Source organism: Lissotriton helveticus, chromosome 7 (assembly GCF_964261635.1).
Source record: "Lissotriton helveticus chromosome 7, aLisHel1.1, whole genome shotgun sequence".
NCBI lineage: Eukaryota > Metazoa > Chordata > Amphibia > Caudata > Salamandridae > Lissotriton > Lissotriton helveticus.
This window is the reverse complement of record NC_136068.1, coordinates 593154941-593172548: the sequence shown is the minus strand read 5'-3', so window position 1 is coordinate 593172548 and position 17608 is coordinate 593154941. Positions and strand designations below refer to the sequence as shown.

Here is a 17608-nt window from a genome sequence, read left to right as displayed (position 1 = left end):
AAAGGTAAGGAAGAAAAGAATAAAATAAAAAATTTACTTTGTGGAAGGTTAGTATATTAGAAAGGTATTGGCCATAAAGTGAAGAGAAAAAAAAAGATGAAGCCAAACGTCCACTAGCCAGATACAGTTCCATGCGTTTATCTAAAAAAATCCTTTAGTGTATAAAAACCTTTCCAGAAATATCCCAACGAAATGACTGAAGAACTTTATATATACATACTCCACCTACGGCTCAATCTCGTTTGACCCTTGGCGGATCTAGAGCAGTGCACTTCCACGGCAGAGCCAAGCCGTATAATACAATTCCAACCTTCCACATAGAAGAACGGAGCGCACTCAAGAGGGACGTTTCCATGAATTTCTTTATTTATCTTTCAAAACTAACAGCACTTCTGCATTTACACAGGCATATCTCCGCTACCAACCAACGCGTTTCAGTCTCTCTGAGACCAATCAATCAATCAGAGCATTTATATAGCGCACTACTCACCCGGAGGGTCTCAAGGCGCTGGGGGGAGGGGGTCCGCTACTGCTCGAACAGCCAGGTCTTGAGCTGCTTCCTGAAGGCGAGGTGGTCCTGGGTCAGGCGGAGGTTGGTCGGAAGGGAGTTCCACGTCTTGGCGGCCAGGTAGGAGAAGGACCTTCCTCCTGTGGTGGCTCTTCAGATGCGGGGGACGGCGGCGAGGGCGTGGCTGGTCGATCGAAGCTGGCGTTTGGGAGCGTAGAAATTGAGGCGGCTGTTGAGGTATCCTGGTCCTCGGTTGTGTAGGGCTTTGTGTGCGTGGGTGAGGAGCCGGAAGGTAATTCTCTTGTTGACCAGGAGCCAGTGCAGGTCTCTCAGGTGTCCGGAGATGTGGCTGCGGCGGGGGATGTCCAGGATTTATTTATTTATTTGCTGGTTTTTATAGCGCTTGAATCGACTCCAGATGGAGTATCTCTGCGCTTTTGGTGCCGGCTAAACAGAAGATGTGAAATTGGAGCAGATGCTAGATCTCATTTTTAAATAAAACAGTTTTCAGTTGCCTTCTGAATTTCAAGTGCTCAGTACACTGTCTTAGGGACAGAGGAAGTCTGTTCCATAGTGTGGGTCCTGTAATTGACAATGCTTTATTCCCATGCCTCGCTTTCTTGGCGCGGGGCACCACTAAGAGCAAATTGTTGCTTGATCTTAGCGTTCGAGATGGCATATAGGGAATAAATTTGTTTTTAAGATAAGCAGGCCCTTGTCCATGGAGACATTTGTGGATCAGGCAAGCTATCTTGAATTTTGTTCTTTGCCGGATCGAGAGCCAATGTAATTGCTCAAGGAGGGGTTTGGATGGAGTCCTTGGCGGGGCATTCAGAACTAGTCGGGCCGCTGTATTTTGAATGACCTGGAGCTTAGCCAGCACACCTTCATTGGCTGAAAGCAGCAGGCCATTACAATAATCGATCCGACTTAGCACGAGTGCCTGTACTAGCGTCCTCCTAAAAGAATCCGGCAGTAGAGGGAAGACCTTGCGCAGCAGGCTGATGGTATGGAAGCAAGAACCCGAGATAAAGTTGGAGTGCTGTTTTAGAGATAGTTCTTGGTCCAAACGGACCCCCAGGTTTTTCACTATCTGCTTTGGTTCTGGGGCTGCTCCCAAGTCCTGTGGCCACCAATCTGGGGCCCATAGCATCCTGGCTTCTCCAAACAGCATGACTTCCGTCTTGCTGACGTTGCACTGAAGGCAGTTAGAAGACATCCAATGTGCCACTGCCTTCATGCCTGATGAAAAGGAGTTTCTTACTTCAGCGGAGAGGGTTTTAAAAGGGAAGAGGAGCTGGGTATCATCAGCGTAGGATACTGGGATAAACCCGTACCTACGCATCACTCTAGCCAGGGGTGCCACATAAATGTTGAAGAGGGTCGGGCTAAGACACGAACCCTGGGGCACCCCTTTTGATATCTCCATCTCCGCTGAACGATATGCACCCATGGTGACAGTCTGGGTGCGCTCGGATAAAAAACTCCTTAGCCAGGCAAGGGCTTTGTTCTTAATGCCAGCGTTCGACAACCGCTCAGTCAGGATGGAATGTGACACGGTGTCGAACGCTGCAGACAGATCTAAAAGAACTAAGATTACTGAGATGCCCTTGTCCTGGTACATGTGCAGGTCATCAGTGACTGACAGAAGGGTGGATTCAGTGCTATGTTTGGGTCTGAACCCTGACTGAGAGTAGTCTAGAGCCCCAGCAAGTTCGATATAGCTGGAGAGATGGTGGTTGACATGCTTCTCAGTCAGTTTTCCTAGGAAAGGTAGTAATGAGATGGGCCTCAGATTAGCCAATTCGGTCCATGGAGTCGCAGTGTTTTTCCTAATTGGTCTAACAATGGCTCGTTTCCATTCTCTGGGGACATTACCTGTGCTCAGAGAAAGGTTTACCATGTCTCCAATCATGGGGCAGAGTTGGTCCGCTAAGGCGGGCATTATCCTCGCTGGGATAGTATCGTCTGGGCTACCACTTTTGATCTGTAAGATCAAAGAGAGGATGTTATCGGACGAAATAGGAGGGAAGGTATCCAAAGAGTACGTACTCTGCTTCAGGTCGGCGTCTATTGGGAGAGGCGCTGTATCTGTAGTGATGGTCTTACTGGCATTGATTATTTTCTCATAGATTTTGTCTATTTTTTCTGTAAAAAATTGAGATATTTCATTGCACAGCTGCTGTGATGCTACCTCAGGTGTTTCACATGGTATGGGTTTAACAAATGTTTGAAGGATTTGATAAAGGACCCTGGGTGAATTCCCTGCAGCTGTGATTTGTGCCGTAATGTGGGTTTTTCGTGCTACCCGGATGGCTTTATGGTAGATGGATAGTGAGTCCCAATATTTGTTCTTGTCCTCTACCAAATGAGAGGTTCTCCACTTCTTCTCCAGCTTCCTGGCGGTTAGCTTTAACGTCCTTAGATGGTCCGAGAACCAGACTTCCTGTTTTTTAGCAGGTCGGGGTTTAAATTGCTTCATGGGGGCAATTTTATCTATCGCATCCCTAGTTGCGCATTCAATTTTCCCAAGTGCTATTTCAGCATTATCAGTGGGGAGGATGGCAACGGCTTGAATTTTTCCTTGAAGGTCTCAGCAGTAATTTTGTGCCATTGTCTGCGCACACTAGGTAGGGAGATAGTCCTTGCAGGGGTAGGGTTAGAATATGGGGTGTAGAATTCCATTAAAAAGTGATCAGTCCAGTTAACCTGAACTCCAGGTAGACCTGAAATTGACAGGAAATTAGATAAAACCAGGTCGAGCGTGTGTCCGGCCTGATGTGTGGGCCCAGAATTTCGTTTTAATAGTCCTAATAAGGATAAATCTGTCAGTAGGGTCTGTGCCTCCTTACAATCCAGCTTTTCGCTGTGAACATTAAAATCTCCTACCAGTATGAAGTTGCTCTCATTATTAATACGAGGGGCCAGTAGCTCAATCAGCCTATTGGAAAAGTTTGTGCAGGGCCCCGGAGGACGGTATACTAGGGCACCTTTTTGACTTTCTTTGGGGGACCATACAATTTTAAAAATTAGTAGTTCCATTTCAGGGGTACTTAGCTCATCTAATATCGTGATGCTGATTTCTTGTTTATATACAATGGCTATCCCACCACCAGATTTTATAGGTCGGTCCGGTCTGACTATCTTGTAGTCGACAGGAATTCCTAGGGTTATAGCAGGGGTGGAGTGTGGTTTTAACCATGTCTCTGTAAGATAGCACAAGTCGGGCTGTTTTGAGGAGATTAAGTCCCATACTTCAGCAGTATGTTTGGAAAGTGATCTAATATTGCAAAGTATGTTTTTCCTCCCAGAGGGAGTCTGGGTAGAATCGATCTCAATGTTTCTAGGCAATTTGCCTGGTTGATAATATTTAGCCCCAGAATTATCTCTTATTAGAGTACTGAACTGACTATGGCAATGGTAGCAGGAAAAAGGGCCCTCTATCTCAGGGAACACATCCCGTTTACAGCCCGATAGAGGGGCAGATTTAAGTTGCCACAGTACCTGAGGTGTATATTTGAGCCCTCGCGGGGAATGTCCTTGGAGACCGATTGAAGCAGCCCCCATGGCCCCTGTGCCCCGTCCTGTCGCGGACGGGCGCAGACGGGCTGGTCTTTGGCTCGTCTTAGGCGCAGACTTAGGCGCCACCCTGCGCGCAACCGCTGCGCGCTAGGGCCGACGAGTGGCTAAATAGCCCTGTGTGCTAGAAGGCTAGAGCGCTAACCGCTCCACTCGAGCTTTCAGGAAGTACCTGGGCGTTTCACTCTGGCTCTTACCTGCCCCGCCCTCCGCTCAACGGTATTGGCTACCGAGTCGGACCGGGGCGGGCAGGCTGCAACACGGAGCAGAGATGTAGAAAACGAGCCTGAATGACCCTGGCAGCCCCAAAGAACGTGAGTGCGCAGTAAATGCGTGTTTAAAAATTATCACATCAATTTTAACACAAGGAACACACAGTGAGGTTTTAAAAATTCGTTATCAATTTTTAAAATAGCGTGACATAGAGCTAATTAGGAGAGAACAAAGCCAGCAGAGTCTTCTGCTCTGCAAATGTTTTACCTGGCGCCAAGCGGGGTAGGGAGACACTGCCACTGTCTACCTTTAGGATGAGTCGTGCTGAGGTGTTCTGGATCCGCTGGAGTATTTTCTGGAGTTTGGCGGTGGTTCCAGCGTAGAGGGAGTTGCCGTAGTCCAGACGGCTGGTGACGAGGGCCTGGGTGACCGTCTTCCTGATCTCGGTGGGGATCCATCGGAAGATCTTTCGAAGCATGCGCAGGATGTTGAAGCATGACGAGGAGACGGCGTTGACTTGTCTGGTCATGGAGAGGGAGGAGTCCAGGATGAAGCCCAGGTTGCGTGCGTGGTCTGTTGGTTTGGGTGCGCTGCCCAGGGCGGGGGGCCACCAGGAGTCGTCCCAGGCGGAGGGTGAGGGTCCCAGGATGAGGACTTCCGTCTTGTCTGAGTTCAGTTTCAGGCGGCTGTTCGACATCCATTTGGCTACGTCTGTCATCCCTTCGTGCAGGTTGGCTCTGGCGGTGGCGGGGTCATTGGTGAGGGAGAGGATCAGCTGGGTGTCGTCGGCGTAGGAGATGATGTTCAGGTTGTGCTGGCGTGCGATGGCTGCGAGGGGGCTCATGTAGACATTGAAGAGTGTTGGGCTGATCGAGGAGCCTTGAGGAACGCCGCAGATGACTTCGGTGGCTTCCGATCTGAACGGGGGGAGGCGGACTCTCTGTGTCCTTCCGGCGAGGAAGGAGGTGATCCACTCCAGTGCCTTCTCCTGGATTCAGACGTTGCTGAGGCGCTGTACTAGGGTACGGTGGCAGACCGTGTCGAAGGCCGCGGAGAGGTCCAGGAGGATGAGGGCCGCTGTTTCTCCGTTGTCGAGCAGGGCTCGGATGTCATCGGTGGCTGCGATCAGGGCGGTCTCGGTGCTGTGGTTGGCCCGGAAGCCAGACTGCGAGTGGTCGAGGGAGCCGTTTGTCTCGAGGAAGGCGGCCAGTTGCTTGTTGACGGTCTTCTCGATGACTTTGGCTGGAAACGGGAGCAGCGAGATGGGGCGGTAGTTCTTGAGGTCGGTTGGGTCTGCTGATGGTTTCTTGAGTAGAGCGCTGAGTTTGGCGTGCTTCCAGCTCTCCGGGAAGGTGGCGATGTCGAAGGAGGTGTTGATGATGTCCCGCAGGTGGGGTGCGATGACAGCGTCGGCCTTGTTGAAGACGTGGTGAGGGCAGGGGTCTGTCGGAGATCCGGAGTGGATGGAGTTCATCGTGCGGATGGTGTCTTCGGTGCTGATCGGGGTCCAGGCGCGGAGGATGGTGGCGGGGGCGGTGGTTCGGTCGTGGCGTGCGTAGGTTGAGTGCTGAAGCTGTTGTGTATGTCCGCGATCTTGTTGTGGAAGTAGGAGGCGAGGGAGTTGCAGAGGTCTTGCGAAGGGGTGATGTTGTTTCCGGCGTTGGGGTTGGAGAGCTCTTTCACGATGTTGAAGAGTTCCTTGCTGTTGTGTGCGTTGTTGTCCAGTCGTTCCTTGAATGCGGTTTTCTTGGTGGCGTGGATCAGCTGGTGGTGTTTTCGGGTGGCGAGCTTGAGGGCAGTCATGTTGTCTGGTGTTGGGTCTCTGCGCCAGGTTTTCTCGAGTGCTCTGCAATTCTTCTTGGAGCTCTTGAGTTCGTCGTTGAACCATGGGGCTTTCTTGCTGCCGGGTCTGCTCGGCGGGGTCTTCAGCGGGGCGAGGTCGTCTGCGCAGTTGCTGATCCATTTCGTGAGGTTGGTGGCTGCTTGGCTGGGGTTAGTTGTGCTGGTGGGGGGTTCTTGCTCAGGGAAGTCGCGAGCTGGTCTGCAGTGATCTTGTTCCAGCTTCTGCGGGGAGCCTGTTGCTGGTGGTGGTGGATCGTGGTCCTTCTGAAGCTGAAGTGGACGCAGCTGTGGTCCGTCCAGTGGAGTCCCGTGGCGTGGCTGAAGGCGATGTCCTTGCTGGAAGAGAAGATCGGGTCGAGTGTGTGTCCGGCGTAGTGTGTGGGGGTGGTCACCAGTTGCTTGAGTCCGAGGTTGGCGAGGTTGTCCAGCAGGGTGGTGGTGTTGCGGTCGTTGTTGTTCTCCAGGTGGAAGTTGAGGTCCCCGAGGAGGAGGTAGTCGGCGGAGGGGAGGGCGTGCGGCCTGACGAAGTCGGCGATGTCCTCGCTGAATTGTGTGCGTGGTCCCGGGGGTCTGTAGATGAGGGTGCCTCTGAGGGTGGTCTTGGGGTTGACGTGGATCTGGAAGTGTAGGTGTTCGGCGGGTGCGAGGGTGTCGTCGGTGTTGGTCGAGATGCGGATGGTGTTCCTGTGGATGATGGCGATGCCTCCTCCTGTCTGGTTGGCGCGGTCCCTCCGGGTGATCTTGTAGCCCTCTGGGATGGCGATGGCGATGTCGGGCACGGAAGAGGCGTTCATCCAGGTTTCCGTGAGAAAGGCGACGTCTGGGTCTGTGGTGTCGAGCAGGTTCCAGAGCTCGACGGCGTGTCTGTGGACGGAGCGGGTGTTGAGCAGGATGCACTTCAGGTGGGTGCTGCTGGAGTTCGGCTTGGTGGGAGCTGATGTGGCGTGGGTCCGGTTGCAGGTGAACTTGCAGGAGTGGCAGCTGAAGGGTCCGTGGGTGCGTCTCGGTGTGGCTCGGTAGCAACCCGGGGTTCGGCCGGTGTTGAGTGCGTTGAGTTCGGTGGCGTCGTAGGTCCGTCTGGTCGGCTTCCGGCGGTGGGGGCCAGGGGTCCTGGCGCTGGGCGCGGGCCAGGCGCGGACGGGCGCAGACGGGCTTACCTTTGGCGCACCTTCGGCGCTCAATCGGTGCTCCCGCTGTGCACGTCCGCTGCGCGGTCGCTCTGGGGGCGTCATAAGAGGGGAGCAGGTAGGGTGGGTCAGCTGGGAGGCGGGAAGGGGTGCCCAATCGTCTGGCGAGGGGGCGGGGCCGCAACCAGGAGGCGCGGGAACGGGACCGGCCGAGCGGGCGGCCCAGCGGCGGCTGGGGCGCTGCTGACGGCGTCGGCGAGGAGAGGACTCGGCGAGAGGGCTCGGTATGCAGGTGAGCAGGGGCACACAGGCAGGCGCGGCAAGGAGCAGGGGGGCGACCAGGCCAGAGGCGCAGTGGTCGCTTGATCATGGCTGATTTTCGCGGGTCTCACCATACTTCATAAATTCAAAACCGCCATCATGTGACTTCCTGTTTCGTCACAGGCTTTCTGGGACACGTCGTTTTTACACATTTCATTACCAATATAGGTTGTGCCACATAGGACCAATATTTACATAGTTTTACAGGTTTTCTAGTCTTGTTTGCACCAATATGGTTTTGAAATTTCAAATTGGTTTTGGGGTCACATATAGTACATCTTCTGCTGCATTGCGTACATTTACAATTCAAATATCCAGTATACATATATATTACCTACTGGCGGATGCCAGTAGGTAGTTCTAGTTAGGACCTATTATCCATAGAAAAAGCGTTTTTTGATTTGCCAATATCTTTGTCCCGTTTGACGAATCCTCGCGAAATCTTCCAAAAAAAAAAAGTTCACGGATGTCACCTCCTGTTTTGAAAGTTTCAGGGTGATTAGTCAAGCGGGGGCCGAGAAAAACAGGGGGTCCCCAAAATGCATTTTCACCATGTCAATTTCCATAGGAAATTTTAGCCAAGGCTACAGCCCAAACTGCTGAACGGAATTATACCAAATGGGCAGTGCTTGGTTCAGAAAGTAACCTTTTTTTTTTAATGGTATAAATCTGTTCAGTAGTTCCTGAGAAATAAAAAAAAAGATAACTTTCGATATCTGGGCGGAGCCTAACCACACATCCCCTCCCGAGCTTGCCTCCGATTGGCTGCCAACACTTCAAACTAGGAAGTGTTGGCAGCCATCATGTGCTTCGGACCGAGGGAGAAAGAAAAAGGTAAGAGAAAGATACAAAAACAAGAATATATATATATATATATATATATATATATATATATATATATATATATATATATATATATATATATATATATATATATATATATATGTACACACAAGCTATATATACTCAGAACAGTCAGTTAATGAAAGTACATGTTGTGCCAGGTGCAATTGGGTGAAAAACTGCCACTGATATGGACAGATTTAGCTCTACTTCTGCTTGCTTGGCATCTCTTAATTGGCTTCCTATGCGAAAAAGAGAATGTTTCAAACTTTTATTCCATGCTCATAAGACCCTGTCTAATACTGGACTTAAGGTCTTACAAGGTAAAGAGGAGTTTCACAAACCTACTCGTACCTGAGATTGCAGATTTTAGCCCTAGGCAGGACCAAATGAGTAATAAGAGGCAAGTCTGGTGGTGCTCTTACGGTATATGGTCAGTCAGAATAGGTAGCTTACTAGCGCCGGGACATCACAAAGCGGATAAGTGTTGCGTTTTACAAATATTGTAAAATAAAATAAATTCAACTGTATCTGGAAGAAAAAACAAAACGAGTTTTTTGCTTATATATGAACCTTTGTCTGGGAATGTATCTTGATGCATGTGTAATCCAACCACAAAGATCGATTCAAATTTCACAGAAATATCAAGGAATTGTTTGTTTATGATGAAACATCCATCAAGATTTTGCGGCGTGCCCAATTAGGTGTAGACTTTTTTGCTCAGGCTATGAAGGTGTCTCACTTACTGTGCCTACAGCAAAGCCTCACTCTGTGTGTGCCCTAGGATTAACCTGCCAAGACTGCGGAGGAAATTCTGAACTACTTCCTTGAGCCCTAGGACTCACCTGGCACACTCTGTGAAGAGCTCCTTGCAGGGATCCTCCATTAATTTCTCGAAGCACACATCCACCAGTTGACTGGACACTTCAGGGATGTACTCTGGACCCTGGAGGTAAACACAGCAAATTTACCCCAAGAAATGTCTTTGTACCCTACCTCCTCCACACGCAGCAAGAAGCTCCTCACTTAAGAATGTAGATTCCCACCTCCCCCAGCAAAGCATGGGGTTCAGAGCCCCTCCAGAGCGGACTGCGGGGCTCATACCGTTGGTTTCAGATAGGTGTCTATCAACGTCTGCCCACATTCCTTCCGTTTCTCATCAGGGGTCACTTCATACTCTACCTATATTGAAACAAAGAGAAATATGAGCATATAAATTATTAGAATTATTATTTTTATGAGGGCACATGCAACACAAGCAGAACAGCTATTAACAAGGAAACTGTGAGGGAAATGTCTCAACTATAAATGAGAATTTAACATTATGCAAGTCAGCAGAATGTAAATGTTACAGTAAAATAGGTTCTGCAATTCACTTTTATGCTCTCATTTTCCTCTGAACAACCTGGGAAATTGTGATGACTATCCCTTTTAGTGCCAATAATGACAGTCTTGTTAGGAAACCAAAATGTAATGGGTGGTTTGCTTAAATTAATCTCAGCCACTTGTAATTATAAGAGGCAGCATCCCAGTCCATTCCATTGTTTATTTGCCTGATATGAAACTCAAGACAGAGGCCACCCATACTCACATGAGTCTTGGTCCACCTCCAATGGACACACAAGCAACTACAGATCGTTTTTGGCCTTTTGGCCGGCCCATTAGTAAGTTGCAGGGTGAATCCAAGGTTAGGCATGCCAGTTATGCTTGATATGTAATGACAACATACCTCTGCCCCCATTTGAGCTAGAAAGAAGCATTTTTCTTTTGTTAAAATATTCAAATGGTGAAGGCAGGATGCCAAAACAACCGTTGCACATTTGAAATGCACCCCAAATGCTATATCGAAACCCAGCAGACCTGTCAAACAGGCAATGACACTAATGTCAATAGAGGCCCACTGCGACTGAGGCCCGATTGGCCGGGAAGAAAAAAGGGTCCTGTCCAAGTGTTAGCTAACATTTGACTGTGACAAGGGATGCCTTTTTGAAGTGCGCCCAAATTATCATATCAAAAACCTCCATAGACCTGTGAATCAGAATGTGACATTCAACCAGGACTTGACCGACAATTACTGTAAAAAAGGATCCTCCCAGCACCCCCTGCATATTCTACCAGGTTCAGTCGAGTCATCTCTGCCCATTCAGGTTAGCTTATTGTTTACTCCTGGGAGCAAGTTAACATCTCATTTCAGTCTATGCAAATGCTAGTTAGTGGTTGGGAGAAGTTAGAGGCTAAAATGCAGATTTAGGTTCAGGCACGGCAAATGTCTTTTTCCAAAAGTAACTTTTTCGTAATATGTAGGATAAAAAAAAAAGAAAAAAAGACCACCATTAAACTGGATTTTTAATAACTATTAAAAATAGTTGTTTCATTATTTTTCTAGCTAGTCCCATCCCCTAGCTAGATACAGCATTTGAATATAATGTTGCACCCCAGTGCTTTCCGATGGAATAGCTAATTATGCTACAGTGAAAATAGCTTTTAAGGCTTATTCACTGTAAGGACATGCTCAACATCAAACTTTTTCATCTACTTTCAAATGCCATGCACCCTGTATTATGGGCACACATGCCTACTTTTGAGCGACGTAGTGATATGTAAAAAGAAGTTTTGGGCATGTCAATAGGTGTTTACACTGTCGTGGATGGCACAATGGACGATGCAGTCCAACTAGTGACATTTAACCTACAGGCAATGGGTACACTTTAGTACCATATACTCAACTTCGAGTAAAGTTATATATGCCAATAAGGGGTATGACCCATTCAGCATGTTCTAAGTTGGGGGTAGCACTGCACTTTACCGCATAACAGGAGTAAAATACATAGGGTTCTACGGTCAACAACAAAAAATTCAATGCAAAACTCTTGGGAATATCACGCAGAAGATAGTAATTTCCAACAAACAGAAAATGTGTTTTCTCGCAAACATAAGTGTGTGCTGTGGGTTATTTCTGCAAAAGAGCTGTAAAACAAAACATAACCAACATAGTGCTGAGAGTACCAGGAGGCACTTCCCCCTCCTGATCAAAGTACTCATCCAAGGAGGTAGAGGAAGAAATGTTTCTTACCACGGCATCCAAAAACCGTACACAACGGAAGAGCCCAGGCTGGGCCTCACAGAACTGCCGGAACAATGCCCTTCCAATGGGCTGCTTCTCACAGAGGCTGACGTAATCTCGCTCTGCACAAAGACAAAGAGAAAATAAATTAGTGCTCTGTGACAAGCATGTGAAAAGACTCTAGAGCCTGCCCCCCTCCCCACAAATTGCAACCCCCCCCCCCCACAAAAAAATACAAAAAACCATACCAAACATAATTTGCTGTTCTACTGGCAGATAGTAATTAAGGTAGCATTATGACCCATCCAGACAAACACCTCACTATAAACAAGCATTTGCAATGCAATAGGTCTCGCATTAGGAAAGTCTGAGCTACTGGTATTGTAAATGACACATTTTGTATTTATGTGTTGGTTTTGAAAATAGCGAAATTAATAGCTTTGTCATTTACAATGCCAATAGTTTTAACTTTCGCAAATGGGACACCTATAGCATTTGTAATGCACTATGTGTTGTATTTACGTGACTTAGATGTATTGATATTACAAATAAAAATGGCTTTTATTTTTTTTAATAATACTTAAATAAAAGTTATTGTAACTTATAATGGCAATAGCTTTTGTAAATAACTTTTGTGAAGATTATGTCCATTGTATTTCATTGTGACGAAAATCCAAGAACAGAAGCGAAATATTAACATCTTTTTGTGACATTTGTAATAAAGCTTGAAATATTGAGAGAACATATTTGAACTAGTTGTTGTTGAATGGTTACACAGATTGATGCTGTGGTGGCACCGAGTGATGTTGTGGTGGCGACGAGTGATGCTGTGGTAGCGCATAGTGATGTTGTGGTGCCCCTGAGCGATGCTGTGGTGGTGCTGAGTGATGCTATGGTGATGTCATAGATAGACAGTGATGGGGATAGATAGAGTGAGTGAGTGTGATAGACAGATAGATAAAGTGTATGTATGTTGCATTGAGTAGAGTGTAAGTATGAGGTGTGTAATTATATGGCACTGAGTGGTGTTATGTGGAGTGTATTTACGTTGCATTGAGAAGAGTGTAATTAAGTGGCATGTAATTATGTGGCACTGAGTGGCACTATGGGGAGTGTATGTTGTATTCAGTAGAGTGTAATTTTGTGGCATGTAATTATGTGGCACTGAGTGTTATTTGGAGTGTATGTTGCATTGAGTGCAGTGTAATTATGTAGCATATCATTTTGTGGCACTGAGTGTATGTTGCATTGAGTGCTGTGTAATTAATTATGTGGCGTGTAATTTTGTGGCACCGAGTGGGATTTCGAGTGTATGTTGCATTGAGTGCAGTGTAATTATGTGGCGTGTAATTATGTGGCATGTAATTATGTGGCATGTAATTATGTGGCACAGAGTGGCATTTTTAGTGTATGTTGCATTGAGTGCAGTGTAATAATGTAGCGTGTAATTATGTGGCACTGAGTGGTATTTGAAGTGTATGTTCCATTGAGTGCAGTGTAATTATGTGGCGTGCAATTATGTGGCGTGTAATTATGTGGCGTGTAATTATGTGGCACTGAGTGGTAATCGGAGTGTATGTTGCATTGAGTGCAGTGTAATTATGTGGAGTGTAATTATGTGGCACTGAGTGGTATTTGGAGTGTATGTTGCATGGACTGCAGTGTAATTATGTAGCATATAATTTTGAGGCACTGAGTGTATGTTGCATTGAGTGCTGTGTAATTATGTAGCGTGTAAATATGTGGCACTGAGTGGTACTTGGAGTGTATGTTGCATTGAGTGCAGTGTAATTATGTAGCGTGTAAATATGTGGCACTGAGTGGTACTTGGAGTGTATGTTGCATTGAGTGCAGTGTAATTATGTAGCGTGTAAATATGTGGCACTGAGTGGTACTTGAGTGTATGTTGCATTGAGTGCAGTGTAATTATGTGGCGTGTAATTATGTGGCACTGAGTGGTATTCGGAGTGTATGTTGCATTGAGTGCAGTGTAATTATGTGGAGTGTAATTATGTGGAGTGTAATTATGTGGCACTGAGTGGTATTTGGAGTGTATGTTGCATTGACTGCAGTGTAATTATGTAGCATATACTTTTGTGGCACTGAGTGTATGTTGCATTGAGTGCTGTGTAATTATGTGGCGTGTAATTGTGTGGCACCGAGTGGGATTTCGAGTGTATGTTGCATCGAGTGCAGTGTAATTATGTGGCGTGTAATTATATGGCGTGTAATTATGTGGCATGTAATTATGTGGCACAGAGTGGCATTTTTAGTGTATGTTGCATTGAGTGCAGTGTAATAATGTAGCGTGTAATTATGTGGCACTGAGTGGTATTTGAAGTGTATGTTCCATTGAGTGCAGTGTAATTATGTGGCGTGCAATTATGTGGCGTGTAATTATGTGGCACTGAGTGGTATTCGGAGTGTATGTTGCATTGAGTGCAGTGTAATTATGTGGAGTGTAATTATGTGGCACTGAGTGGTATTTGTAGTGTATGTTGCATTGAGTGCAGTGTAATTATGTAGCATATAATTTTGAGGCACTGAGTGTATGTTGCATTGAGTGCTGTGTAATTATGTGGCGTGTAATTATGTGGCACTGAGTGGTATTTGGAGTGTATGTTGCATTGAGTCCAGTGTAATTATGTAGCGTGTAAATATGTGGCACTGAGTGGTACTTGAGTGTATGTTGCATTGAGTGCAGTGTAATTATGTGGCGTGTAATTATGTGGCACAGTGGTATTCGGAGTGTATGTTGCATTGAGTGCAGTGTAATTATGTGGAGTGTAATTATGTGGGACTGAGTGGTATTTGGAGTGTATGTTGCATTGAGTGCAGTGTAATTATGTAGCATATACTTTTGTGGCACTGAGTGTATGTTGCATTGAGTGCTGTGTAATTATGTGGCGTGTAATTATGTGGCACTGAGTGGTACTTGGAGTGTATGTTGCATTGAGTGCAGTGTAATTATGTAGCGTGTAAATATGTGGCACTGAGTGGTACTTGGAGTGTATGTTGCATTGAGTGCAGTGTAATTATGTGGCGCGTAATTATGTGGCACTGAGTGGTATTTGGAGTGTATGTTGAATTGAGTGCAGTGTAATTATGTGGCGTGTGAGGGTGCGCAGAGTGTGAGGGTGCGCAGAGTGTGAGGGTGCGCAGAGTGTGAGGGTGCGCAGAGTGTGAGGGTGCGCAGAGTGTGTGAGGGTGCAGTGTGTGCAGTGTGTGCGAGGGTGCTGTGTGTGTGTGTGAGGTGTGTGAGGGTGCAGTGCGTGGGTGCAGCGTGTGCGAGGGTGCAGCGTGTGCGTGGGTGCAGCGTGTGCATGGGTGCAGCGTGTGCGAGGTGCAGCGTGTGCGAGGTGCAGCGTGTGCGAGGTGCAGCGTGTGCGAGGTGCAGCGTGTGCGAGGTGCAGCGTGTGCGAGGGGTGTGTGCGAGGGGTGTGTGCGAGGGGTGTGTGCGAGGGGTGTGTGCGAGGGGTGTGTGCGAGGGGTGTGTGCGAGGGGTGTGTGCGAGGGGTGTGTGCGAGGGGTGTGTGCGAGGGGTGCGTGCGAGTGGTGCGTGCGAGGGGTGCGTGCGAGGGGTGCGTGCGAGGGGTGCGTGCGAGGGGTGCGTGCGAGGGTGCAGCGTGTGCGAGGGTGCAGCGTGTGCGAGGGTGCAGCGGGTGCGAGGGTGCAGCGGGTGCGAGGGTGCAGCGGGTGCGAGGGTGCAGCGGGTGCGAGGGTGCAGCGGGTGCGAGGGTGCAGCGGGTGCGAGGGTGCAGCGTGTGCGAGGGGTGCGTGAGAGGGGTGCGTGAGAGGGGTGCGTGAGAGGGGTGCGTGAGAGGGGTGTGTGCGAGGGGTGCGTGTGTGTGTGTGTGAAGTGCCCACTATGAACTGAATGTATGCAAGCAGAGGTGTACAGGATCTGGTAGTCCACAAGGCATGGCTCTTTGTCACAGAGAGGTCACTAACCTAGGTAGGGGCTCTTTTCCAGCCCCCCCCCCTCCCCCCACACACACACACACTTTTCTTCATCCCACTTAAGGCACTGCTGGTGGTAATAATAATAGTGATAACGTTAATCACATCACAGGGCACATCTTCTAATAAACATAAAATAAAATAATAATACATTTTAATAAGAACATCATTGCTATCAGTTGGGGAGCACGTGCTGTCCTGGCTGTTTGCTAGAAGTATGTTTGAGGAGCGATGTGTTTTCTTTCATTATTGGTATAAAACTAGCACGAGCACTTATCTAAGATAACACTTGGTTTATTTAGTAAAATTGCATTGAAAGACAATTTGCTGATAGTATATCAGTATAACACAGAGTTAATAGTTATCCAAGCCTCCAAGTCCCGTCACATCTTTTACCCAAAAGCAATAGGGAAAACAAAAGACAGCTAATCCTGCTTTTACTCATCAGATATTTTGTTCTAGACCTAATCAATTTACGAGACAGTAACCCACATAGCGCGGGACACAACGTCACCAAGTTGCCTGGCTTGTTGGTAGGGTGCTATTCACAGAGAAATACGTTGTCTGGTCCGTTTTTTAAATAATTTATTTCATTTACGCAACTGTTTTTTTTGTTGTTTTTTTTTTACAAGTAATTCATTATAAAAAAAAAAAATCACATTTTCATTCAATCCCAAATGTGAAGATTATCACGAATTTCATGAGGAAATGAGGCCCGTAGCGCGCTGCAATCTCACTTGCTGAGGAGAGGTGGAATCTTGCAGCCGAAAGCGCGGCCCCTCTTCGGAGGTTACTGTGAGCACGCGCTCTCATTCCCAGGTGCGTAGCAAACTCTGCCGATTGGGCAGTACGACGCCCCCGTCTCTTTTCACCTTTCACCCCGGTGTGGAATGGCCTGGACCACACCATAGAAGCATTTCACGGGTGCAATCAACAAGGGGAACATCATTGGTACTATCTTGCTGTCTGTGTGTGTAATACAGAACGTAGCAAATACACTTGCCCCGATCCGTCCTTATTGCTGCGGGACATGCATTGCAGAAGAATTTACGAAACACACGTCACTTTTTATATTACAAACTACTTAAGATGTGTAATAGAGATATGACCAAAGAAACCCTAGTCCACGAGGAACCCTGTACCAGTAGAGATAACTGATTTTGCGTTGTCTGGCTTTTACATAATAAGGAGTGAAGAGACTGATCACATCCAACATTCACATGTGAAAATGATTTAACTTGCACCTTCTCATGACCTCATTATGTAAACAAATTAATAAAACTGAAATGCAATAAAATCAGCTTCTGGCACTATTCTTATATGTTCAAGAGGCCCCTTTCCCGTTTACACACACATCAAGAGTGGTATCAACAGATTTTTCCTGCGTGTTAGCACCGAAGCAAGATGTGGACTAAAGGACAGAGCTGTCACGTGATTACCAAGGAGGTTAATAACCCCCGCACGTGCCTATTCTGTGGGCGCCCCAACGCAAATTACTCACCGCCCCGCATGCCATTCTTCAAAGTGATGGGAAATAATGTCAGCCAACAATAACGGTTATTAGTGATGGTCGTTGTTGGCCGCAGCTTTATTAATATTAAACACATACTGGTTATGCAATCTTCCATTTGCGAACTGTACCCATCAATCATACACTTGAAATTACAAACTATGACACCATCTTGTGATACCAGGTGTCAGTCTTTTGTGCACTCCTCAGTTCGTAAATGGCACTTGTACAAAACCAGTTCCTTGTCAGTCTATTGGTGTTCCAGTGGTTGGTTGCCCACGCCTTCTGCGTGTCGTGGAGGGGAGCTTATCTGTCTGGAGTTAGGTCCCCAGCTCGCTACCATTTGCGCCCTGCCGTCCGGCCGGGTCTGGGCCGCGAGTGCCGTCTCCTCCTGTTACTCCCCTCCTTTGTGCGGCCACGTCACCCTGCCGTGCGGCATTCAAAAGTGAGTGGCCCTCCTCCTCCACACCGCCCGCCGGTGTGTTTCCTTAGCCAACCATTGTAGGATTTCCGCCACGCCGCAGGGAGGCTCACGTCTTTCTGCGGCTCCCCCTCCTGCCCCTGGTTCGTGGCTCCCCTCTTTTTTTTTTTTTTAACTACAACCTGCGAGCGCCATTGCACCCCACAAGTTATCCCAGAAT

General features: G+C 47.7%; 1 protein-coding gene across 5 annotated transcripts in view; it reads right to left on the bottom strand.

Moving 5' to 3' along the window:
* Positions 1-17608, bottom strand: part of GRK6 (G protein-coupled receptor kinase 6) — a 697925-nt gene that overhangs the window by 532044 nt on the left and 148273 nt on the right. For all 5 annotated transcript variants that reach the window (XM_078652756.1, XM_078652755.1, XM_078652753.1 and 2 more), the window contains exons 3-5: positions 11507-11619; positions 9538-9615; positions 9279-9379 (exon numbers count right to left, since the gene is read on the bottom strand). In XM_078652756.1, the coding sequence (XP_078508882.1) occupies positions 9279-9379; positions 9538-9615; positions 11507-11619 (292 nt within the window). The remainder of the gene's footprint in view (positions 1-9278; positions 9380-9537; positions 9616-11506; positions 11620-17608) is intronic.